The sequence below is a fragment of the Emys orbicularis genome, chromosome 11 (assembly GCF_028017835.1).
Source record: "Emys orbicularis isolate rEmyOrb1 chromosome 11, rEmyOrb1.hap1, whole genome shotgun sequence".
Lineage (NCBI taxonomy): Eukaryota > Metazoa > Chordata > Testudines > Emydidae > Emys > Emys orbicularis.
The window spans coordinates 30,363,915-30,390,242 of NC_088693.1; the positions used below are offsets into that span (position 1 = coordinate 30,363,915).

The 26,328-nt window shown below is 40.2% G+C and overlaps 1 protein-coding gene across 1 annotated transcript in view; it reads left to right on the forward strand.

The window, feature by feature from the left end:
- Positions 1-22,015, forward strand: part of GPD2 (glycerol-3-phosphate dehydrogenase 2) — a 124,235-nt gene extending 102,220 nt beyond the window's left edge. Inside the window, exons 9-17 of the mRNA XM_065413229.1 lie at positions 1,482-1,675; positions 8,493-8,627; positions 8,831-9,006; positions 9,575-9,706; positions 10,165-10,323; positions 15,685-15,797; positions 15,896-15,974; positions 16,085-16,183; positions 21,708-22,015. Coding sequence (XP_065269301.1) covers positions 1,482-1,675; positions 8,493-8,627; positions 8,831-9,006; positions 9,575-9,706; positions 10,165-10,323; positions 15,685-15,797; positions 15,896-15,974; positions 16,085-16,183; positions 21,708-21,833 — 1,213 coding nt within the window. The 3' untranslated portion in view covers positions 21,834-22,015. The remainder of the gene's footprint in view (positions 1-1,481; positions 1,676-8,492; positions 8,628-8,830; positions 9,007-9,574; positions 9,707-10,164; positions 10,324-15,684; positions 15,798-15,895; positions 15,975-16,084; positions 16,184-21,707) is intronic.
- Positions 22,016-26,328: the final 4,313 nt, after the last annotated feature.

Below are 26,328 nucleotides of genomic sequence, written 5' to 3' on the forward strand. Positions count from 1 at the left end.
GGCACTCACACTGCCCAGGTCCTGGTCACTGGTCCGGGGGGCTCTGCATTTTAATTTAATTTTAAATGAAGCTTCTTAAACATTTTAAAAACGTTATTTACTTTACATACAACAATAGTTTAGTTATATATTATAGATTTATAGAAAGAGACCTTCTAAAAATGTTTAAATGTATTACTGGCACGCGAAACCTTAAATTAGAGTGAATAAATGAAGACTCGGCACACCACTTCTGAAAGGTTGACGACCCCTGTCTAGCTAATAATATTTTGTTATGGAAGATTTTCATTAAAAATAAACTGAAATTCAGTGAAAGTGGTTTCACTGTCACCTGGTTTTTGAATCAGGAAAGGGGTGGGAATAAGTGCTCATATTTCAAAATGTCAACAGCGAAAAGGTGTTTTCAGGCAGTTTCTTTGAGTTTAGGGTCTTGAAATACAGAGCCCACCAAAATATAACAGACAAACATAGATACTAAAAGAAGATAGTGCCAAAAACTTGCATTTAGCTGCTTGGCTTAAGGTGCTTACTGGGAGATTAGATTAGGCTCACAGTTATGTAACTGGCTACTATGATAACTTCCTTAGAAGTTTTGGTCTCAAAGTACAGACAAGACTTCTAACGTTACTTTCCTTTTGTCTTACATTTTAGCTCCTTTCTTTCCTTTTCACTAATAAAATCAGTTATGTTACACTTGCAAGAAAAATATTTCTATGAATCATAGGCTCCTTACTGTAAATAAAGTAAATCTTTATAGTAAATATAAGGGAACAGTGTGCACTTTTTTGCACTTTTTATATATCCTACAAGTTCATCCACCTCCTGCTAAAATTGTAAGTAGCAAAGAAGTTATAAATACACACAAAGCAATAACTTTGTATTAAATCTGTCTCCCTGCAGACATTCTGGAGCTCATTTGTATTTGTTATAATTGGAAGTTTCATTTCATGGTTCTTCCCCCAACCCTTTGTTTTTCACCTTACCTTATTTGCATAATATTTATTCATTATCCATTCTTTGCTTTAAAAAGCTTATCTAAGGTATTCAGTTTGTACCACATCTCTCTCACATCGCTGTTCTTAAAATTCACAATTTTTTAAATAAAAAAAAAAAACCCTTATGGCCAAGATTTTCAGCAATGACTCGTGCTTTTGAGGGCTCAACTTGAGAGATGCCTGGAGCCTGATTTTTTATTTATTTATTTATTTATTTTTTAAGAGGGTGATTTTCCCACCACTCTTTGAAAATCAAGTTCCTTGAACATGACTAGTTGGAGACTTAGAAATAAAGACACAAAAAGATCAAATCACTGGCCACTTAGGAAAATCTTGGCCTAAGAACATAACAAAACTTCATTTGCAGTTCTGTTTGACTAAAAACAGTGTCAGTTAATTCATTCTAGTGACGAATGATTTTGTCAATAAACTAGATACTTTATTTGATGTCAGAACTTGAAAATGAATAACCTGTCTTTATTCCAGCCCCGATAACATGGGGCTACTTGACCCAGCCACTAGTGACGGACGAGTGATTTTCTTCCTGCCATGGGAAAAGATGACTATTGCCGGAACCACAGACACTCCAACTGAGGTCACACCTCACCCAATACCTACAGAGGAAGATATTAACTTTATTTTGACTGAAGTGCGCAACTATCTGAGTTGTGATGTTGAAGGTAAATTTAACAAGCTTTGTTTTTCACGGGAGGGGTGCTGTTGTGTCTGCAATGTCTGAAAGTGAAACTATGCTATCACTAAAGTTTTGCGTGATTTGATTTACCATGCTTTTGGTATTTTGGGACTTTATGTGACATAAAGGTCATCCTTACCAACATTCCAGGGTAATACAATTACTGCTTTGTCAGATGTACCCTTCATACACTGTTGTGGTGGAAGATGTGGAACACTTGAGGGTACATCTGGCATCAAAGCGTGAGTTTATTGACCAGCCTCAACCAACTTTTTGTCTAGAAACAGTTCTTGACTCTTCCAAAGTCTTAATTCTGGTTTGTATTTTTTTAACCACTTTGTCCTTAATATTTGCCTTTTTTTACAAAAAAATTGGCACGTATCCAATACTGTCAGTTTTCAGTTCAGGAGAGGGAAGGATTAAGGGCTAAAAGCGAATTTTTAAAAATAGAATGGTGATCGCTTGGGAGGTTCGTTTGATATAGGGCACTCAGATGGAAATGACCTGTTTGCATTCAGATTGGTGGTTTAGAGTTGAAAGACTTCATATCTCATTACCAAACCCTTTAGCCATCCTGTCCCCTTCACCGTTGTTTTTAAAATGATTTTGTGAAAACGTTTGCGTTAGCAGAGATATTAAAGTAAATCTGAAAAGCACTCTGCCTGCTGGGAATGTAACAGTGTCTTGTAGTTAGATTTAGGAAGCCTTCTATCCAGAGGCTGAAAACTCTAGCTTACTTGTTTATTCTTCCCTGAAATGGGTAAATTGATAGTTCTGTTTTTGTATCAAGTTAAGAAAAACGATCTATCCAAAAAATGTACCATCAAGTCTCTTGAGCAGAAGTTAATCAGAATGATGTGGCGTGCCAGGCAGGTGGTTGGTTGAACTAAGCTATGGCTCAGAGTATTGAATAGGACAGAATTTTTGCAAGGTATTTCACAAAAGTAGTTTTCTGGAGTGTTTAAAGCTATTGAAGGAAACCCACCTAGGTGCATGCTGTTTTTCACGTATGCAATTAGCAGTGTTTATAGATTGCCTGTTATTGAATTAACAACTGTGCTGGCCGTATCAACTCACTGCAGACCTGCTTTTTTGCTGCCAGAGACAGTGCCAGGGTTATCAACTTACACAGGCTTGGATGTGTTCCAACTATTTAATTATAGTGTCACACATGCTGCTTTTTCTAGTTTCTTTAGTTTATAAATGTAATATGGTATCTTATTTCTGTGTTTAGCACTTCATTTTGGCGGGTTAAACATGCTGGCAGAGCAACATCGATTCTGAAATCTATTCAGTGCTCTTTTGGGATATTTTTATAGTCTGTTATCGATTTTCAGTTATCAGTCATGTGAAAGCAGAATCTAAAAACATACCCCAAAATGCTTCAGCATAAAACAAATCAGTCAATTTTTTCCTTTGTAAATTTAATAAGCAACACAATTAAGTTTTATAAAAGCCTCTACTGCTCTCATGTTTTATTTAAAAAGTGAAATGATTATAGAATCTACTTGTGGTTTTGAAAATAAATAATCTAATGGTATAAACAGATGTGATCTATGCTAAACCTGTGTTGAAAAGAGATTAAATTTGTTATAACTTGGCATTTTTAAATAATTTGGTATTTTATATATTATAAAAAATAATGTGGAACATCTTTTAATTACAGTAATTAAAAAAGATGCAAGGTCTACATCACAAAAAATATGGCTTTGCGGACTGATGGAAAAATTCAGGCTGCCTGTGCAGATTCCTTATACGGTCATCAATGCAATATGCAGGTGTACTTCTCTAAGGCCTGGTCCACACTAACCCCCCACTTCGAACTAAGATACGCAACTTCAGCTACATTATTCACGTAGCTGAAGTCGAACTATCTTAGTTCGAACTTACCTCGGGTCCACACGGGGCAGGCAGGCTCCCCCGTCGACTCCGTGTACTCCTCTCGCGGAGCAGGAGTACCGGCGTCGATGGCGAGCACTTCCGGGATCGATTTATCGCGTCTAGACAAGACGCGATAAATCGATCCCAGAAGATCGATTGCTTACCGCCGGACCCGGAGGTAAGTATAGACATACCCTAACTGTATGCCACCTACTGCAGGCATTCATAGTGCTCCCATCCCCATGGTATGTAAGAGGAGTGGACTTTGTATCTTGCAGTAATTGGCCTCAATGGGTATGTCTACACTGCAATTAAAAACCCGTGGCTGGCCCTGTCAGCTGACTCGAGCTAAGGGGCTGTTTAATTGTGATGTAGACTTGGGGCTAAGGCTGGAACCCAAGCTCTGGGATCCTCCCCTTCATGGGGTCCCAGAGCCTTGGCTCCAGCCCAAGCCCGAACATCTATATTGCAGTTAAACAGCCCCTTAACCCGAGCTCTGTGAGCCTGAGTCAGCTGACACAGGTCAGCCTCAGGTGTTTAATTGCGTATAGACATACCCAATAAGTCACATGGCTGAAGCAAAGTAGTAGATGGTTTTTTAGAGGCTAGGGTATGCTGTATTTAGTTATACCTCCGAGGGCTTTTTATTTTTACTATTTGATGCCTTCAGGTTTTATATCTATTATTGAAAAGTTAAAATTGGTTTTACGGGTATACTAATAACTGACAAGGAACCAAGAAATAGCATAGATAAACATCTAGCTGGTTGGCCATGTATTCTGATAGGATGGGAAAAATCAAGATAACTTTGTCTCTAACGGTGCTGAGGATGGGAAGTTTGAAATCCTCTTACAATATCTCTTGTACCTGAGAAGGACAGTTGAATATGGACCACATGGACTCTTGTTGATTATGAAATATGTAAGATGGGGCCCTTTTAGAGCCACTGTATAGTAATCTGAGAACCCAAGCAATATTGGAGGTTAGTCTGGAGCACAAGTTGTTGGAGTACTGGAGCTCTGCTAATAAAAATGCATTCAACCCATAGCTGTGTGTGCACCTGGATATACTTCCACAAGATTTATTTGCCCAGATAAGAGCTTGGGATAGTAACCCAATCATTTTAGAAGAATTTTTGAAAAGTGTATTGGAAACAAAATATCAGGCATGCAGACAGAAAAAAATGATACCTAGCATGTTTAAATGCGTGAAGAGAAAATGCCCATCTGAAGTCAGAGACTGCGTTGCACAGATTTAACTTACTGGTTGGTTTTCAAGCCTTTTGATTTTTCCAGTTTGAACAATGGACCTCTCTAGTTCTGGGTGCCTTTTTTCAGGTTAGAGTCTAGTGGGGTAAAATGTTTGACACTGATAATGCTGTTCTTTGATTCTCTGACCCTGCCCATTCCACTGCTCTGGAAAATATCTCATGTATTTTAAATTACTTTCTAAGGCTGTGACTACATTTCAAACTGGAGATGTAATTTCCAGTTCAAGGAGACTGTGATAGGGTGTACTGGGCCCTTTGATCCTCCTGCTGGTGGTACCCCACCCCAAAAAAGGAGCAGTAAAGGTGGGTCCTTCAGGCCTGCCTAGAGAGGCTGAAGGGAAGCAGTCAGAGTGCAGCAGGCCCAGTTAAAAAGTAGCTACAGGGCTTGAGCAGATTAGTTCTGGCAGGGACCAGAGGAATAAGGAAGGGTGATCCTTGCTGGTGGCTGGAGCTTAAGGGAGGGCCAGAAGACTCGTTCTGGTGACATTTGCATTCCATAAGCGATAACTTCAGCCCTGCGGTAAGGGTGAAGAGGAAGGGGCTACATGGGAAGAGGCCCAGGGAATAGCAGCAGCAGCAACTATTACAGGAAGCAGCACATGACTTCTACTTATAGGGTCCCTAGGTTGGGACCCAGAGTAGTGGGTGGGCCCGGGTCCCCCCACTGGCAGGGTGGCCTGAGCCCCAAGAAGGGGATAAGGCTTGTTTAGAGGACCAAGTGAAGGGCAGGTATTGGAGTCTCCAGGAAGAAAGCCCTGGGAACATTGCTCTATACAGGGCAGACACAGACTTAAAGCTAGCCCAGAAGGGGCTGAGAACTGAGCCCAAAGACAGGGCTGCAGATACGAACCAGGGCACTGTGATAGGCCCTGTTGTACCTTTGTTACCCCAGAAGGGGTTCCCTCATGTGATGAGCCACTGAAGACCTGCCTGGCAATAGCCAACAGGGAGCACCAGAAAAGGGAAGATTTCTGGTTCGCACTCTGCCAACAAGAGGTGCTCATGAGAGGTGAGTGTCCCCCATCACAATGGCATACTGGATGTAGCCATTGGTGGTGCGAGGGTCTAACAATCCTGAGTACGTATTTAGGGTCTCGGATGGATGGTACTTTGGGCAGCTAGCCTCTCCCCCAACTTGCACTGCTGTGGCTACACTTTATTTTTAACGCACAATCTCAGTTATATCTAGAATGGGTATGTCTCCTCAAGCTGCAATTTACACTACCAGCTCTAGTGTAGACATACCCTAAGCCAACACATAGAGTAAGGTTTTTAAGCTCCCTGTTTCATGTTAAACCTCTACTTTTGGGCAACATCCTAAGACCATTTGGTTGACTTACCCTTGTGCTCCAACCATTCCTAAAGTCTTGAGAGCAGCCCTGGTGGTTGTTTGAAGAATTTGCTAAGTGTTAATTTGTGACTTGATGGAGTGAAGCTTGGATACATCAGTTGTTGGAAGTTATTAATTTTTATAGCTTCATAAGTGTGCATGAAGATGAAAAAGAGATGTCCTGTTCCAAGGAATTTAGTCTTGACTTCAGTGGGAGTAGCAACAGGCCCTATCATATCAAGGGATTAAAATAAAGAAACGGGACAAGGAGAAACAGCATCATGGAAAGACTGGGGTTGTTACAAGTTCCTTTTTCAAAATGTATAATTTTAACATGTTAACCTGAGGGACAAAAGTCAGTCAAGAGGGGCAGGAGTGATGGAGTGGAGCTCTCCACTGAAAGGCTAAATGGAAAAAATTAAAAGCTTTTACTGCTGGAAGTTTTTTTTGTTTGTTTGTTTGTTTTTTTGAGACATGGTAGTGCTGATTGTTCTCAGAGCAGTAACTGGGCGCCGTATATCGTCTCAGCTGTTTGTTTTTATATTATGGTCATATGATGTATAAATTCACTCAACTTCTGTCCCTGCTGGATCCAGCCTTCCTGACACCTTAGACAGAGATGGAGAAAGCGAGCTTTCATTTACCTGTTTTATCTTTCACCTTCCGTGTAACAAGGCATAAAAAAAGTAAAAATAAAGCTACATAGTAGTAGTGGTGTTAATTCATCTAGGGCTCAGAAAGGCCCAATGTGTTCCTTTATAATAGCCATTACATTCTCCTAATTAAACAGTTTTCTCAAGATGCGAGAATAGCAGAATGGCAATTGCATCATTTTAAATAGTGTTGATGCCAATTACAGTGTTGATTGAGACCAACTGTGCTTTTCTGGTTTAAAAAAAAGAAAAGAAAAGTCAAAGTGTTGTAGTGGCTCTCTGACTCTTTGAGGTAGTCCAGAGGAAACTCTAACTCGAGGTATAGAACACAAATAGAGGGCTTAAGTGTGAGAACCTAGTGATTTCAAGGAAAACAACATCTTTTCCTTTTTAAAAATAAAATTACTATTATCCTGACCCCTCACCCTAGCAAAAAACCACCTGACCAATTCTCTCTGCCCACAGCAAACCATCACCAGCTCCACTCAACTGGTGAGAGATTTCCGGGATATGGAATTCCCCCCCCCCCCCCGCCCCCTTTCATCTCTACATACATCATGAAAGTATTTTGTGGAGAGGTTCAGCCCCTGGTTACTCACATGCTGGACACTCAGTGGGGGAAGCTCTTTGTTTCTCCCTGAACTGCCACATCAGGACAAATATTTTGGTGGGGGCAGGATGAGACTCCAGGTGTTTTTCCCCCTCTCCCCCCCTTTCAAATAACAGGTGTAGGCTTGGCAGGGAAGGATTTCACCCACACTTTCCCTTTGACTTTCTATTGTGGTCTTGGTGACCTCAAGATGCTAAGGTGCTAGGTAACCTTTGTGCAGAGAGCTGAAAGCATCATTAGCCTAGCTGGCCCAAAAGTAAGAAGGTTCTGAGATGTCCCTAAATATTGCATAGTGGATCACTGTGTTAGCAGCTGAGCTATTAGGAGGATCATCCAAATAATTATTTGATTCTGGTTACCAATTGTTACTCAGCTGTTGTTGACCAGGTGGTTTTGATGCACTAGTATGTGGACTGTTGCATGTACAAGTTGCTGCTGACCAGCTTTCTATGAGATAACTAAATAATAGGTCAGTGTGAAACATACCATGCAGCCACATAGGTTGCGGCAGTTAGAAATAGTTGTAAAAGGAGAGTAGTGAAAAGAAACGAGCAGGGTGTTTGTAGAAAGAAATAAAAAAAAAGTGTGCTGGAATTGTAAAATCCACAGGCTATCACAAGTATCCTAATTTCCATCATATTTGAGGTTGTCTGAGCACATGACTGGGAGCCAGGAATCTTGGAATTGTAACCCGGTTCTGATACTGAATCCCTCTCTTGTCCTTGAGAAAGTCACGTCAGCTTCTCTGTTCTTCAGTTTCCCCATCTTCAAAATGGGAATAATAATACTTCTCTCCCAACGGGGTTGTGAGTATTAGGATTTCAATAACATTGTACAGACACTGTTTTAAGACATAGGAGGTGAGCAAACTGAGGATGCATATACTTCTGTCCTTGCCTATCTGGCCTGTGAATTTGGGGGGAGAAATGTAAACATTATTTGTGCCAGAGTAATTTTAAGAAAATGAAATCTTTGTTTTTAATCAGAAAATAATAAGAAACTGATTAATTCTGAAGGCTTTTTTCTAATTCTGTTTGGCCATTATTTGCTTCTAAACAGTGAGAAGAGGAGATGTCTTGGCAGCATGGAGCGGCATTCGTCCTCTTGTCACAGATCCCAGCTCTAAAGACACCCAGTCAATATCTCGGAATCACGTTGTTGCTGTTAGTGACAGTGGCCTTGTTACTATAGCAGGTACTGGAAATCCATTTCAGATATCTCATATGGCTTTGTCAGGATTCCCCAGTGTATTAAGTCGAAGGTAGTGAATGTTTGTACAGCAGATTTGAAGAAGCAAGCGATATTATTTAGTTAGTAGCGAACAAGTGATTTACTAGTTGAAGTCCAGTGCCAATGCAACACACTTCCACTAGTTTACCAAAACAAATTGCTTGCAGGTGGGAAATGGACAACTTACCGCTCCATGGCACAAGATACCATTGATGCAGCCATCCAGGCTCACAACCTAAAGGCAGGTCCATGTAAGACGGTAGGACTTTTACTGCAGGGGGCTAAGGACTGGAGTCCTACTCTTTACATTAGGCTGGTCCAAGATTACGGACTGGAAAGTGAGGTGAGTCAACTATATTTCTACTCAGTGTTTGTATTAGTTATCAATAACATTAAAATAAATAAATAAATAACGGCAGCACAGCCTGTATTAAGGTCTCTCAAATTGGCATAAGACTACACTGTTTGGTCAGGGCAGAAATAATTGTATCAGAGAGAAATCCAGTCATAAATTTTCTTTGCTAGTGGAGTACTAAAAGCCATGTGCATTTTTTATTTCAGCGTCTGCATAATCACAAAGCTATGCCCTCTGTTTTTAAACATGTATGACAACCTAGGTCTTTGGCACCTCAAGCCCAACAAAATCTATTCTTCAGAGGTGATCACAGTAGCAGAAAGGAGCTGAAGCATCATTAGTCACTGCTACATTGATACATGCATAGTAGTGTTAGTGCTGGTCTAAGCATTCACAACGCAACTTGTTTCCTCCCACACAATCAAAAGCTAATACCATCCTCAGCCTATTTATTACAGGCTATGGGAGAACTGACAAGACTAGCTTATATATATTCAGCTGTGCTTCAGAAGGTGCTGGGACGTAGTGTTCGCTAAACGTGCTCTTAATTCTATAGGTGGCTCAGCACCTTGCTTCTACATATGGTGACAAGGCTTTTGAGGTGGCCAAAATAGCCCAAGTTACTGGAAAGAGGTGGCCTATTGTTGGAAAACGCCTTGTATCTGAATTTCCTTATATTGAAGCTGAGGTATGTGAAAATGGCTAGCTTATCGTCTCTGTAATTTGTGGTGATTATTAGTCACCCTCCCTGTGAAGTAGGAGAGGGGGATGGAGACTGTATCTGGCATGTAAACAGAAATTTATTTGAGTAAAACATGGAATAATTTTTTTTCTGAACTTTTTATTAAAAGCATTTAGACACGTGAGCCCAGATGCTTTTTTATATTGTAGCAAAAAAAGGGGGGCTTGCTTCATACAAATCCATTTTCTTCAATCACTTAAGCAAATATGGCCTTGTGTGCACGTACACATAAGGTTCCATATCAGCTCCCTCCAGTGCTCTTGTTCACCTTACTGCCCCATTTACCAAAGCTTCATGCTATTTTTTCCCCTCATTCCCACATAGGATCAGCCTTTTCCCATGTCCAAACACTGCAGAATCTTACATTTTTCTTTTTATCTTTTTATCCAATTCTAATATCCTAGATTATGTATGGGGTAAAAGAGTATGCCTGCACTGCAGTGGATATGATTTCACGTCGCACTCGACTGGCCTTCTTGAACGTGCAAGCCGCTGATGAAGCCCTACCAAGAATTATTGATATAATGGGGAAGGAACTTCACTGGAGTGAACAGAAGAAAAAGGTACAAAAGGCACTTTAGAACTGGAACTTTTTAAAAACTCTCTTGTAGAGTCCTGTGCAGGATTATTTTTTTAAATCCTGCTCCCGCATTGTTTCTTGCATTTTTATCCTGCTCCCTCCCACAGATCCCGCAAGAGAGAGAAATTTCCTCATGCTACTAAAAAAAAAATCAAAGAAAAAACCAAAACAACAACAAAAAAAAGCCCCACATGGTCGGTTAATATATATATATATATATATATATATATATATATATATATATATATATATATATATATATATATATATATATATATAAACATAAACATTCAGACACAATTTTTACCACTAAAAGAATAAAACAAATCCTTGCTTAAGCCATATAAAAATATACTTTAATCTCTGTTATAATAGACATAAAATCTTTCTATCCTTCACTTAAATTTAAGAATTAAAATCTTTATTTAAAAAAAAGAAAAACTTGCTTTACATTGCTGAAATTCTATTTATGACAAACTGATAAGAGATTGTGTTTTCTCGCAGGTTACCACAGTCTGTTTTTTGTCCACCCAATCCCGCCTGCAACAAAGTATGTTTAACCCACTCCCGTTATTATGGCCATGGGTCCTGTGGGGCATGCAGAATCCCAATCCTGCTGCAGGGCTCTACTCTTGTTTTCCTTAATCAATTTCAATCTTAACAAATGCATGTCTAAACTGGTTTAATAGAACATTGCAAATGCACTTTTCTTCCCACAAGAATGATCTTTTGGCATACGCCATTATAAAAACAAAGCTATCAAACCAGTTCCAGCTGGTCTGAATAGATCAGAATCTATAGTGCTGTGCTGCTTAACTTAAAAGTGAAAGTAAAATTGGAGGTTTCATCCTGTTCCTTAGTGGACATTTTGTTCAACATGAAATTTGGCACAACTGGCCAGTCAGTTTGCGAGACACGAAATTTGAATAGTAGGAGCGTTTCAAGTCAGGACTGCTGTTCGTTGGTAGAGCTGTGGAAGGGAAGCTTGTGTGGCATTTGCCCATTGTTTTTTCTTTGTATCCCTCTTGTCTTCCTTCTCCTCTCTTATAAGGCTTCCTTTGTGAACTGATGATGAAGTTGGGCTTGATACCCCTATTGGCCTCACTAATAGTCCCAAAGTCATCTTTCTCTCTCCTTTCCCTCATCTCTGAGAAGCCATTGAAATTTAGCGATATGGGACCTGGTCCACATGGGGACCAGGTGGTGAGCATCAGGGCCGCCCAGAGGGCCCCGCAGGGGCCCCGTGAGCCCTGGCCTGGCGGCGGTCCGGGTCTTCAGCGGCAGGGGGCCTTCAGTGCTCCAAAGACGTGGAGCGACTGAAAGGCCCCCTGCCGTCGAAATGCCCTGCGAGCCCTGGCCCAGCGGTAGTCCGGGTCTTCGGCAGCATTTCGGCAGAGGGGGGCCCTTCAGTGCTGCCGAAGACGCGGAGTGACTGAAGGGCCCCCTGCCGCCGAAATGCCGCCGAAGACCCAGACCGCCGCTGGGTGAGTACAAGCGCTGCAGCTCCCCCGCTTTGCCCCAGGCCCCCTGAATCCTCTGGGCGGCCCTGGTGAGCATCCTTCACTTTCATTGGAAGCTGAGTGACCAGCACCTTGCAGGATCACACACTTAATGCTGTAAAATGCTCCTGCACCATGAGGAGTAGTGCCAGGGAGAAAAGTGTAGTAATGTCGGCTGGCTCATTCACTTAGAGATAGTGCTGGGTCCAAGCAGGATGCCCAGGTTTGAGCTTGATTCACTCACACCTCTTGAAGAGGGCAGGACCTGCATGCATGTTGTAGTTCTCTCAGCTCCTAAGAGAACGTAAAGCCTCCTATTGCTCATTCACGATACCTTTTAGCCAGTTAGAAGTTGTATTAAAGTTCAGAAAGAAGCTCATTTTACTCCTGAGGGCAGTCTGTGTAAAAAAAAAAAAAAAAAAAATTCTGTGCCAAAAAATTAAAAAATCTGCGCACAATATTTTAAAATTCTGCAAGTTTTATTTGTCAATCAGTAAATGCAGAGGCTCCAGCATGGCAGTGCATGAAGGTGGGAGATCACCCTGCAGCTTCTCCACCCCCCATCCTGGGGACATGGACTCAGTGGTGAGGCTGCACCCGACCCTCACACAGCACAAGGCCTTGGCCTGCCCCAGAAACACCCTGAGGCCCTGCCCCTCTGTGGCAAGCTTACCGGGTGTAGGGCAGGCAGACTTAACCAGGCAGGATCCAAGTGTGGAGGGGCTCAGTGTGTGGGGATCCAGGTGTGGGGTGAGAGGATTGTGTGGGACAATCTGGGTGCAGGCAGCTCAGTGTGGGGGTCTAGATTTGGGGGGATCTGGATGCACAGAGGCTCATTGGGGGCATCCAGGTGCAGGGGCAATGGGACTCTGCAGGGGCTTCCAGGTGAATGTGGTTGGGACTCAGCAGGGGATTCTGGGTGCTTGGGGAGGGGTTTGGTGGAGTGGGGTCTGGGTGCAGCTAATTGGGGGTCAGTGGTGTGGGTGTCTGGATGTGGGGGCTCAGGGTGGTGCAGAGGTGTGGGGCTCATCAGAATGGGAGTTTGAGTGCAGGAAGCTCAGTGTGGGGGTAGTCTGGGTGCAGGGGTTGGGGTCTGGAGGCAAGGGCTCTGGGTACAGGGGGCTTCAGATGCAGGGGTTGAGATTCAGTGGGGTGGGGTTAGGGTATGGAAGACTAGGGGGTTCTGGGTGTATGGGGTGAGGCTTGGCGGGGGTGTCTGGGTATGGGAGGTCTGGATGCATGGGGGTTGGGTGGATGGGGGAGCAGCTCCCCATATAGTGACCCCTTCCCCTCCCCCCCCGCACAGCTGAGGAGCAATGGGGGCAGAAAGCAGGAGATGATGCTGAGCTTCCTGAAGCTGGAAGAGGTTTCTGGGTGTGTGTCTGACACAGCCCCAGCCACTCCTTGCAGGGGAAGAGGAAGGCCCGTCCTTTCCTGTCTCCAGTCCAGCTGGGATTAGCAGTTGATCCCGGCTCATGGTAGGAGCCACTGGCTGGGGTGTCTCCAGCTCTGCGGTGATTTACCTCTCCGCCGGCTGCTCCGGGTGCCTGAAATGATGAACCTGTGCAGCTAGGGAGTGGTGCACGACTGGTCTTGCAGCTTCCCTGTCAGAAAGTAATTTTTCTGCGGGGAAGCAAAGAAATCTGCAAGGGACATGAATTCCGTGCACACACAGTGGCAAGAAGTCCCCCAGGAGTATCATTTGAATTCTCCCAGCTGGAGGACTTGTGGTGACTCTGAGCCTTTCCAGAGGGATGCATAAAAAGAGTGATGCAGTTATATCACAGATGTGTGCTAATTTGCTTGGTACGTATCCTGAAGGAGGAAGGGAAGGGTTGTCAGACTATAGCTACAGTAACCTAACTGGAAGGGGTTTGGTTAAAAATAGAGAGAGAAAATAAATTAAATTTAAAATAAAATCATTTTGGTAAATTAGTAAGTGTTAGGATTAATATAATTCTGTCCAAAACATTACGTTAAGAGTGCTAAGGTTGCAAAACAGTCAGAAAATGTCAACACTGAGATTGCATGGCAACCTTTCTCTGCCCCCTTGTGCATACGCATTATGATACAGTCTTTAGTTGCATGATCACACACCATTTCTCCAACAATACTAATAACATACAGTTTCTGTAAATGTAGACTGCTGGGGTCTCTCTCCAGCCCAGGAAGGAGTGAGACCATGCCCAGTTTCTGAATCAGCCCCTTTTTCTCAGGGCTTCATTTATTGGTCGTACTAACAGTCTTCAGAAAAAACACCAAATAAACAGTTCAACATAAATCCAATGGCTATACCAGGTCCCTTTCCCTTACCTCAGGGCTTCATTGTGGGAGCAGTCCCCCAGCTCTGGTAGCTCTTTCCCAGTCCTACAAGCCACCTGTCTGGGTGTCCCACTGCTGCCGGAGCCAACCTGCTGCTTACAGTGCTCCTCCCTCAGTTCTTTCAGCCCTTATCAGAATCCAGTGCTTATCAGGCAATCACCTGATCCCTTGCAAATTGCCAGGCATTAATCTATTTTTAACAGGGTTCTGCCTTAGTACAGCACTCACTGGCCCCAGGACCCTTGGCCGTTACAGGGGCAGATCACCCCGTTACAGTAACTACACATGTAGCATCTTCAAATGTGATTTTTTTTTTCATTCCTATTTATATGCTCTATTTTCATTATGGTCCAGTATATCTTTATTGCTGTTTGGGGGTGAGAGAGTGCAGTATATTATCAACACAGCATTCCTTAAGTATTCCAGGGGAGGAGACCATTAACTTCAAAACTAACTTAGGTCCTGATCCTGTGAAGACTTGTGTATATGCTTAACATGAAGCATGTGAGTAGTCCTGATAAGCTCAGTAGTTCTCCTCATATCCTTAAAGACCTGAAAAAGAGTTCTGCTCAAAAGCTTGTCTTTTTCACTCACAGAAGTTGGTCCAATAAAAGATATTATAGCCTCACCCACCTTGTCTCTCTAATATCCTGGGACCAATAGAGGTACAACAGCACTGTAAAAAACAATGGAAGATATTGACTTAATCACATGTGTAAATCTTTGCCACATATGTGCCCTGGCTATAAACTTAGGGGACACACACACACATGCCCAGCAAATTTGTACTATTGATATGTGCCATCTATAATATATTGAGTAAGTAAGGTTTACTGTGAACTCTTTGTATTGGTGACTTGTATGGCATACATTGACCATAATACTAAAGATGCTACATAATTGTAATTAAGGTTGTAGAAAATAAGCTAATATACTGTATTATATATTTGAGAAATAGTATGTGATCATTTGATTAAAGGCTGTGAAATCTCATTTGACTACAATATTGAAGGGAGCTGGGAGGGTCAGAGGCCAATCTCTCAGGTAAATATGCATTTTATAGCCTTCCACACAAAATGTTAAATACCAAAAACGCCACCCCACAACTCTTAAATAAGCAAAGAATAAGATACCAATTCTTAATTAAAGATGATTTCGTGGACTTGATCTGCAAGTGCTATTTTTGCTGACATCACTGTGAGTTGCATGTGTGGATTGAGGGCATGGTATGGCCCTAAAAATCTTTGCATTCCATGTCTTCAGTGTAATTATCAATTGACAATCAACACTTGAACACTTGTACATCAAAGCCAGTGATCTAGGTGAAGCATGAAATGGTTCCTTATCTTAATGATCTTGTTCACTCTTAAGCACTTTTTTGGCCATCAAATGCTGATATTCCTCTAAGGACCAGCAATTATAAGTGTGTGAAAAGAGCCAATGAAATATTACGGTATAGAAGAAATTCAGCATGTAAATATTCAGTATTCTAGAATTGAGACTTTGTTTCTTTCATATTTTAGGAAGAACTTGAATCTGCTAAAAAGTTTCTGTATTATGAAATGGGCTACAAGGCAAAATCAGAGCAATTAACAGACAGCTCTGAAATCACTCTTATACCTTCAGATATTGACAGGTAAATGAAGTATAAATGGACCTCCCAGATAGTCCCTGGGAAGATATTTCTGTCAATCTTTTGTGTATACCTTTTCCATTAATAATCCTATTTTGCAGATATAAAAAGAGATTCCACATGTTTGATAAAGAAAAGAAAGGCTTTATTACCATACTGGATGTTCAAAGTGTGTTAGAGGTAAAATTTCTCTTTTGATTTTTTGAATTCTTATCTCAGTTGTGTAGTATGGCATAAATCATGTTTAACTGATCCAGTTGATTTGCCTGTTGTGTTGTTGTTTTATTTAGAGCATCAGCATTCAAATTGATGAAAATACGCTTCATGAGATTTTAAATGAGGTAGATTTGAACAAAAACGGGCAGGTTGAACTCAATGAGTTTTTGCAGGTGAGTGGTTTTCTATTTTAGTTGTAATGAAAGGAACAAAAGAACCCTCATCTCCTTTTGCTCTTTATATTGGAAATTAATTATCAAAGCTAGATGTAGGGTTTGTACATATAATTTTACAAAGTTGCCATTCATTTTTTATTCATTATTGATTTTATATGAATTTATGTTGCCTAAAAGTGGACAATGCTTGTATCAGCGTTAAGAAATACCAACAATGTCTACACCAGTATTTGTATTGATCACAAAATTTCCTATACTCTGAGTCTATCCTTGTAAGGGCAAATGCTGCAGCATGTGCTTATAATTTTTTTTAGTGATGACCATTATGTCTGGACAAAGCAGTGGAGAGAAAGACTAAGGGGTTGTTTTCACTACTTTATTAGCTTGAAGTATAACTCAGTTTTATTGCTAACCCAATTGACATCCAGCACACAAATCTCTAGTTTGAGTTGGGTAGTGCTTTAAGATCCAGCCAACTAGCCACATCAGTGGGTATGGTTGGCTAACAACAGCACAGTAATGCAGTGGGGATGCATCCGCTCACGTCACAGCAACTCTTCAGCCTCTAATAGAATCCTTCTGTGTAGCTCAAGTGTTGCGCATTGTGGTCCCTCTCTCTAGAGACTAGCTCTGAGTGAGAGTGACCACAAAGCAGAAGACTAGGCTAGCTCGAGTGTAGTAACTTGAGTGTATCAGAGTAGCAGCCGTGTTAGTCTGTATCCGCAAAAAGAACAGGAGTACTTGTGGCACCTTAGAGACTAACAAATTTATTTGAGCATAAGCTTTCGTGGGCTAAAACCTACTTCATCGGATGCATGCAGTGGAAAATACATTAGGAAGATTTTATATATATATTTTTATATATACACATATACACAGAGAACATGAAACAATGGGTGTTGCCATACACACTATAATGAGAGTGATCAGTTAAGGTGAGCGATTACCAGCAGGAGAGTAAAAACAAACAAACAAACAAACAAAAAACTTTTTGTAGTGGTAATCAAAATGGCCCATTTCCAGCAGTTGACAAGAAGGTGTGAGGAACCCAAACTAACTGTTGCAGTGAAGAATTTACTGAGTCTGAAATCCTGGCCCCATTGAAATCTATAGGAATTTTGAATATTGCCTTCAGTGGGGCCAGGATTTCACCCCAAGCGTAGATTGCCTGTCCTGCATTGGCAAGGAGACATAATAGATGAGCTAGTAGGTATCATCCATCCATGACTGATAGTTTTCTTTTTAAACATGGAGTTTGTCTGCCTCCCAGCTATCAGGAGGTTAAATAGTGGGCTGTCTTCTGTACTTTTTTTTAAAAGTAACCCAACTAAAAGATTTGCTATGGGGAAAGAACAAAAGACTTCATGCTCCCCTTGACTTCTGTGAGAGAGGACACTAAACCAGCAGATCTGAACTGGGGGCAACACAGAAATGACTAATGGTGGTTGCTGCAAACTCAAACCCTGTACATGCATCTCCATGTAGAACCCTACCTTTAAGGATAGGGTTAGGAGTCCATCACTCTCTGTAAGTCTCCTAGCGAACTTGAGGGGCGAAACAGAGCAATACACTGCTGATCAATTCTGCAGTAGTAATTTATGTGGATTTGGTGACCATGCTGTGGAGATTCCATCAGGGAACAGCTGCAGTTGGGTGGCACATGCTGTCAAGAGTCCTCCGAAGCTGTTTAAGGCCACAGTGCCTAGGCAATGCAAGAGGGCGAAATACCCCTTATCCCCCATAGAATTCCCAAGCAACTCTGAAACTCAAGGACAGGGCCGGCTCCAGGGTTTTGGCCGCCCCAAGCAGCCAAACAAACAAACAAACAAAAAACGCGATCGCGATCTGCAGCGGCAATTCAGCGGAAGGTCCTTCACTCTGAACAGGAGTGAGGGACCGTTCACCGAATTGCCGCCGAACAGCTGGACGTGCCGCCCCTCTCCAAAGTGGCCGCCCCAAGCACCTGCTTGGTAAGCTGGTGCCTGGAGCCGGCCCTGCTCAAGGAGTTTTCCTATGCAGAAACAAACCTCCTTAGGTCCAGACAGTATATCCTGTGGTTTGTAGGGGTATCCTTTTCAGTAGTGGAGGGCTGAATCCTACCCTCAGAGTCATGTCTGCTGCTTCCTTCAAATTAGGTGTGAGCCACCCACACATTTGAGGGCACAACTTGGCCAGCCGCTGCACAGTTAAAACAATAGCATTTGTTCATACTTAATAGGACTATTGATTAAAAGCTTCACTGAAAAAGTATTGGGGGCAAGAAGTGGCAGGTTCAATGTGTGGTGTATGCCATCCACATTGTCCTGCTTAATTTCTGAATGATCTAAAGAGAGAAGGCATCAGAGTGCATGAAAGGGGGACATTAACATCAGTTGTCTATGCATCTTTCTGCAAATGCTTTACAAGAAAAAAAATAGAAGGCAGTAAAGATACCACTGAATTGTTTGTCTCCATCCGTTTGACTCCCCTCACATGAGCAGTTTTTGTTTCCAGCCAGCCAGGTCTGTTTTTGTAGTCTTTATTGGTCAGGTATTTCAAATGACTGCCAGAATCTTTCCTGAATCACGGCAATGATGAATGCCGAACATGTGATAAATTAATGCTGGGGATTTTGGTCAATGTCAGCCCTTTCTTCACTGTGTCAAGTTAAACAAACAAGATCAAGGCAAAGGAAATGGTAATTGTCTCTCTGGAGATGAGCTGTAGATAAGAGCATTCTTGAATCGAAATGCAGAAAATTTTCACAGCTTATGTCCAGCATTGCAAAAAAGGAGGATTTATTTGCCTAAAACATAGTGACCAAAAAACATTTAAAATAAAATGGAAAAAATAGCCCTATGACATCATATTAATACATTTTCTTTTAAAAAAAAATCACACATCTTTTCAGGCAATTGAGAGAGAGCCCCCCTTTTTATATAAAAGTTTCAACTGGGGAAGAAGAGATGTGACTTTGCATTTTATAAACAGAACTCTCTCTGTTTATGTGTGGGGTATATTGGTTAATTGGGGTGCACTATAATTAAGAAACCGAAAACTGGCAATTAATCATGCAGTGTTTATTGTGCTCAATACTCTCTTTAGAGGTTGTATGTTCTGTGGTTTTAATACTTCCAAAATGTGAATGACAGCACTTTTTGCATATTTTTAAAAACTGTAATTATTGGTGGCTTCTAGTTTATCCTTTGCGTTTCAAAAATGCACTGTAAGCCACTTTTTGAAACCGATTCCTTAAAAAAATAAATGAAAATAAATGTTTGAAATCTAGTTACTGAGCTCATGTACCTCAAAGTTGCAATAATCAGACCTTTTGTACATTTGGGCTGAATGTCTTCTATGTATGTGGACAGCATGCAGCATATTGTGCACTACTATAAATTAAGTTTTAAAATAACAAGTAAAAAAGGTAACAAGTAATAAAATACACCTTTGATTTTTGCCACCAAAGTAATTAAAGGTGTGGAACTTATGCTCATGCTCCTTTTGTGTTTGCTTTCTGAAAACTTTCATTGGATTAAGTTTCCTGGCAGAATGTTTGTGGAAACTTATGTTTGCAAATACGTGTGGAAATTTGTATTTGAATGTGTGCCAAAGTGCTTGCTCACTTATCCAAGTGGGGAACAGAGCACTGCCATGTGATTTTTCTGACCAGTTGCAAACAGTCAACAATGAATGCTTTCAGAAACTGTTTGCAGTCTATCTAATGAGTTAAAAAAAAGTTAGGAATGTTTAAATAAAGAATAATCATGAAGAAATTATGATGCTCACAGATGTATCACAAACAGAAGCAGAAGCTAAATTCATTAGATACGTTGTTACAAAGTGTTTGCTGAGCTCTAGTGTAGTCTTTAAGAGAAAAGTCAGATAAGTAAAATGAGTGTTGCATGTTTTGCTACCATACTGATATCACACAAATCAATACTGGAGGAAGGAAGATAAAAAAGGATGTTTTCCTTATTCTTGTAGAGTAAGACCTGAGGAGAGGAACATATCAGCATCTGGGTTGCTAATGCATTTGTGATCACTAGTCTGTTACATCACAGACCAGTTTCTTGGCTGTGTCAATAGGCGTACTTCCACTGGCGAGAGTGGAACTATGACAATTTACACCAGCTGAGGAGCTGGCAGATCTTTAACATTACTTGTGTAGATATTTGGATATTTTTTGGACAGCAAGTAGTTTTCTTGAGTACTGTTCAAGGGCCCAATGCTGCCTTCACTTACGTGGAGCAGAGGTAGTGAAACCATGTGAAACTATAGGTGGAGGGCACAGAAGACGGGAAAGAGCAATTAAACAGGAGGAGGAGGGACTGGATGAATTGGTCCTCTGTGGCATGCTCCCCTGGGGGCCTGGCAGATTTTTCTACTAGAAATTCTCTTGGAAGTTAATTATTCTCCAGGTTTGTATAGGCCCAAGTCTACCTGTGATAGTTTTGAAAAAAGGGAAGAAATCTGAAGTGAGGTGGCTACTTAGCTGCTGTTGGGAGGAAGAAATCATTTTGTAAGTGCCAATTGCTTTTTGTATTAGAAAGTCTCTTACCAGCTGACTACATGTAATTTCAAATCCAATCCGGATCTTATCCATCGATTTTTAAAAACAAAAAGCTAAAGTCTAACACTAGAGTATGTTCATTAAGGTAGTGCTGAGAGTCCAGTTTCAAGGACTTAAATGCAAACTAGTTTTAAAAGTCTAAAGAAATTTGGATTTAGAAGAATCGTGGAAGTCTAGTACACGATCACTACAATAAGACTGCTTAGTGAGAAAGGTACATTGCAGGGGCAGTGGTAGATCAGGAACCATGTTCTCCTTTTCTATCTTTGTGACTCTTTCTTTTCAGATTTAAAAATAATTCACCCATATGAATTACCTTGCAAGCTTGGTTGTAATGAATGGCTTTAGAAAGCCATGGTGTAGGGGGGTCCACTGCACTGTTACTTACAAATATATCACATCCGTAATTTGTACATCTCCTGCAGCCCATACACAGGCAAAACTACCACTGGCCATACTAGAAAATGTACATTTAAAGGGCGCCACAATCCAGGCCTAGAAAGCATTACCTACCATTTTGTTTAAAACATATAATAACAGCATTATTTGTTGTGTTTTAACATTTGCTATTGGTTTGGACAACATACTTCATTAACTCTGGCATTGTTTACACTGGAGATTTGTCTCAATTTCAGCCATTGGTAACCAGCTATCAGGGGAAGCTGCAACCATTCCAAACCCCTAGTATAGACAGTGTACATAGCTACAAACTGATTTACACCAGTGCAGTATATCCTGGTTTCAAGCAGGGGTAGGCTGCATCAATGGAAATAGCAGCTCAGAGCAATTTACCTTGTCTGCATGATGGGTTTGCTTTAGTTGCAGCTACCTTACTGGTTGGCCACCGATGGGTGGAATCCCCAGTGCAAGGAAGACTTCAGCCTTTGGGGTTAGTATCTCTTTAAGTATTGTCCGGCAATTAAATTTGGCTACTATCATTAATATGGTGTAAACATTTTTTTTTTTAAGCTCATGAGTGCTATTCAGAAAGGATATGTGTCTGGAAGCCGATTGGCTGTACTTATGAAAACTGCTGAAGAGAACCTACGTGAGAGAGTTGTTATTCCAGTAGACCGAAGTGGTGGTGGACTGTGAGTTTGAGAAGTACAAAACCTGCTTACAGCTACAAGATAGTTTGTCTATGTGTAGCTGCCTCGTTCAGTGCTGAAAAATATTCCAATGCTTTCAAATGTCTGTTTATTCTACGTGATCTGTATCTGGCGGTCAGGGTATACAAAAACACACTGATACATTTATCTTTTCCTTATTTTCTTTGCTGATATTAATACTCCAAAATATGGCCTTTTGGACTGGACATGCTTTAGAGATAGAAACTATTTGCAGGAATTCAGAATAGAGTCTGCAAAAGGCTTGTTCACAGACACTCCTCAGAACTTTTGTTAAGCTTTTAGATAATCTTCACCCTTAAAAAGAAATGGTGCACAGAGAGTGACTGCTACCTGAGATCCACATCATTAAAAGTATTCTGCATATGTGCAAGACCATATGTGTTCAAAGTGCCTGTCCACAAAAAGGAAGAGAGGAATCATTTTGGTGGGGGAAAGGGGAATGTTCACATTTAGGTTTCAGGAGGATGCCACAAAGAAATATCTTGAGCGCTGCCTAAATTAAACATCCTGATAAGGAAACATAGTGATATTTATAGAACGTTACATAGATAGTCACTTCACTACTTCTCAATGTTGTTCTCATTCAATGGCACCAATTTTACTGCCAGACAGATTTCTGGCAATAAAAATTTGACAGCATGAGACTGGAAGAGCACAAGATTGGACAAAAAACCCAAAAGTCTCATAGATGAGTTATAATTTAGAGTTAAAAATGTATGGGTACAGCTTTCACTCCTCCTCCTATAAGTGTGAAAACCATGCTTGTCTAGCAGGTATTGGAGTCTACTATAAAGTCTCATACTGTTTGTTTTTGTACTTTTAGACAAATACTGAAAGTATGTAAAACAAGAACTTTGCCATGGTGCACTAATCCTAGCCACTTAATATTTGCAAAATGTACACTTAAATGGGAAAGTTACTTTGCATTCCAGCAGGCCTTACTTAAAAGTCGTACGGGCTATTCAGCAAATTAATGCAAAGGCGAAAGATCCAATTTTGGACCATTTATTTGAGCCATTCTCAACTCATGCTCCACCTGGCTATTTACCCTGCAACTCTTCCTATTATTAAATTGGCTATGATCAGCATTAAGATCAGATGGAGGATTTCTGCCTGATCTGTGACAGGGAAGGGAAAATGAATGCATATTTTATTGGTGAGTCTCTTTCATAATACTCCTTTGAGTATAAATACCAGTTTACATCTCAAACCATCAAGAAGCCTTGAGTTTAAAGTGCCACCACATCTGTACACAACTAAATGCAAAATCTGATTAATTTTAATCCTGTTTTGCAAATTCCTTAACATGATACCAAGTTAATATTCTGCAAGCAGTACAGTTCTGAAAAAGTCAATCAAAAAAAATTCATATCCAAAGTATATAAGTGCTGAGGATTTATAGTAACTATGATAATAGTGCTAACTGCAGGTGGTAGTGTGTGAATATTTTGGTCTAGCAAGTTTCCAGCTATTAAAAACTGTATCTATCTAAAAATGGAAGGAGGAAAAACCCACCTGCAATTCTTAAATGAATATGGAGCACTTAGTCTAAGCAAAACCTTGGGGGGGGAGACAGTCTTCTAAAAAGTCCCAGGTAAAATCCTTTTAAATGATTTTTCATTATTAGATTTTCCTAACATCAAGATGCTTTGTACCTTATTGTACACATTGCAGTGGGGAACCAACTTTCCTTGCCTTTGAGACCACTGAGCACTTGCTAGTATGGCTCAATATATGTGAATTAAGTCCTTGTGCACACTTGATTATATGAGGTCTATTTATGAACAAAAAGGGCCATAGGATTGTTTCTCTATTACGTTTGTGCATTGAAATATGTCAGTATACACTGGATAAAATGTATATCTGTATTTTTGAGATATAAAGCTATTTGTGTCAAATGTCCTTTCAAGGTAAAGAGTAAAGAACACAATAACAATTTTGCCACATATTCCAGAACTGGGAGGAAATCAAGGTACAATAATACAGAATTTTGTTTTGTATTTTTCAAAAAGACATTATGCTACCAATAATTTTTAAAGTGTAATGGCTACAAGTGACATATAAGAGGCTTTTTCAGGTCAGGCGAAGAAAACCATTGCATTTAACATATTTTTTATGGTTCAGTACACCTTTTAAAATAGTTCCCCCTCTACTCCCTTAAAAGTTATACTATTAAGAATGATAATTGAGGTTTCACTGTAAAGCCTAGACTGTCTACCACATACTCACTCCGTGCTGTTCTTTTACTTTACTAATGTAAATATAACATGCAGAATGTAAAGGGATTTTTAAGGCTGTGCGCCTGTCCTCTTCTATTGATTTACTTTGAATTTTAGCTGCAATAAATGTCTTAGCCCTCTGCTTTTTTGGTTTTTCGTGGCACAGTAGAATGTGTATAAATACTTACTTTGTACAACATAAAAAGTTGCATATATTATTTATACTGGTTTAAATAGTAAAATGAAAAAATCCAGAATTATTTGATTTCATTAACACACTTTGTTTTGAAAAAAGATTATTTCATGATTACTGTTCAGGTCAATTCAGCTGTAAAATTTCATTGTCCTGCATTGTTCTAATCTAGTATGAAACAACTACTGTTTAAACAAAAACTATAAGCCCAATAGTGTCTGTGGGGGGGAGGAATGTATACTGCATATTTTTCCATGTGGCACTTTTATGTATTGTGTTGGGTTATTGTTCTAGATTGGACTGTTAAATACTGTGTTTGAGGCTGGATTGTCATTTTTATAACTGTCTCAGTGTTTTATTGCCATTATTTATTACTTTTGATATACAGAATGAGCCGCATGCATTTATAGAGCAATAAGAGAATATATTTAATGTGCCTTGTTTTTAACTGAATAAGAACTGATTCAGTTAAATAAGAATCAATAAAACTGATTAAAATGGTCCACTCACGGGTACTTTGATGTTACTGGCAGTTACAGAAATAACTTTGCTTATCCTTAAACAAGTTCAGAATAAAGGTGCAAAATAAATATGTTTTAGTAAATACTATATATAGCAAATACATGTCATTTAGTTCAGAATTCAGGGGTTTTAAACCATAAAAGTTAATACAGATTTAGCATTATCAGGTAGATTCATTTACTGCTGAAATACAGGTGAGATATTCTGAGAGTATTTTATTTTGTAATCTCATATTAAAAATACAACTAGCCAAATTCAATAGGAATTTTGTTTAATCAAATCTTTTCAAGCTCAATCTTCCTGTGCACACTGATAAATTTTATCATAACTAAAATAAATAAAAATAAATGGAAAAGATTACATACAAGATCCGTTTTGATCATTTACATGTCAAGTTAGTCTAGGGTTGCCAAGTGTTGATAAATGTTCTGACAGAAAAATGCTATATATTTTCATTGTCAGTAAATCAGAATCGCTGTTATCAGTTTTAACACAAATTTTATAATGCCAGTATTATTTTATAGGTTTTAATTTAGTCATGTGACAGGGATATCCTATATTTTCATTTAGCCATGCTGCATGCAGATATTGTGTATAGGGTGACCAGATAGCTAGTGTAAAAAATCGGGACAGAGGGTGGGGGTAATAGGAGCCTATATAAGAAAAAGCCCCCAAAATCGGGACTGTCCCTATAAAATCGGGACATCTGATCACCCTAATTGTGTATGTGCTGCAGGGTGAACACCAAAGCACTGTAAAATATACAGAACTGATACCTCCAGAGTGCAATTGCAAAAGATTAAAAAATCTCTGCATTCTGCCTTGTATAAATGATTTGTCAGAAAACATTTGCCATAATACTTTCTCAAATACTTCTCAAGTCCTAAAATTGCTTAGGGGTGTGATCCTGAGTCCCTTCCTCAGGCAAAACTCCCATTGAAATTAATAGGATTCTTGCCAGAGTAAGAACTTCAGCCTTCTCTTAGCATCAAATATATGGAGAAGGTGCAGATTTGTTGTAGATAAAACCAGTTGCAGTGAGCATAGAAATAGGATATGGAATATCATAGCAACATTAATATTTTAGTGTCAGTACTCAAACTGGGTGATTCCTATGTCAAATGTGAACTGATTGCATTTGATTAGAGGTGGCAAAATATTGAAGAAAAACACATCTTCAACAAGGATGTATCTTTGTCCATTAAGTGAGTTTTTTGTTTATGCCCCACTAAAAATGAGGGGTCATGATTTCAGATTTTTCTTTTTTTATATTTTAGCCCTCATTCCTCTGATTAGCCACGAGAGTTGTGAATGTATATAGAGTGGTACAAGAGCTTTGGTGACACTGCAGGATATTTGCACAGGTAGTGTCACAAGAAGGTTGTGGACTTCACTCCGGAATCAGTGTTCAGTTTATGTAAGAAACCAATGTTATGGGCAAATTGCTGGGCTCATCTTTGCTCTTCATATTTCAGAGATAGAAGCAGAGCCTCGTACACAGATATACCTGAGCTCAGTGGTAGGCT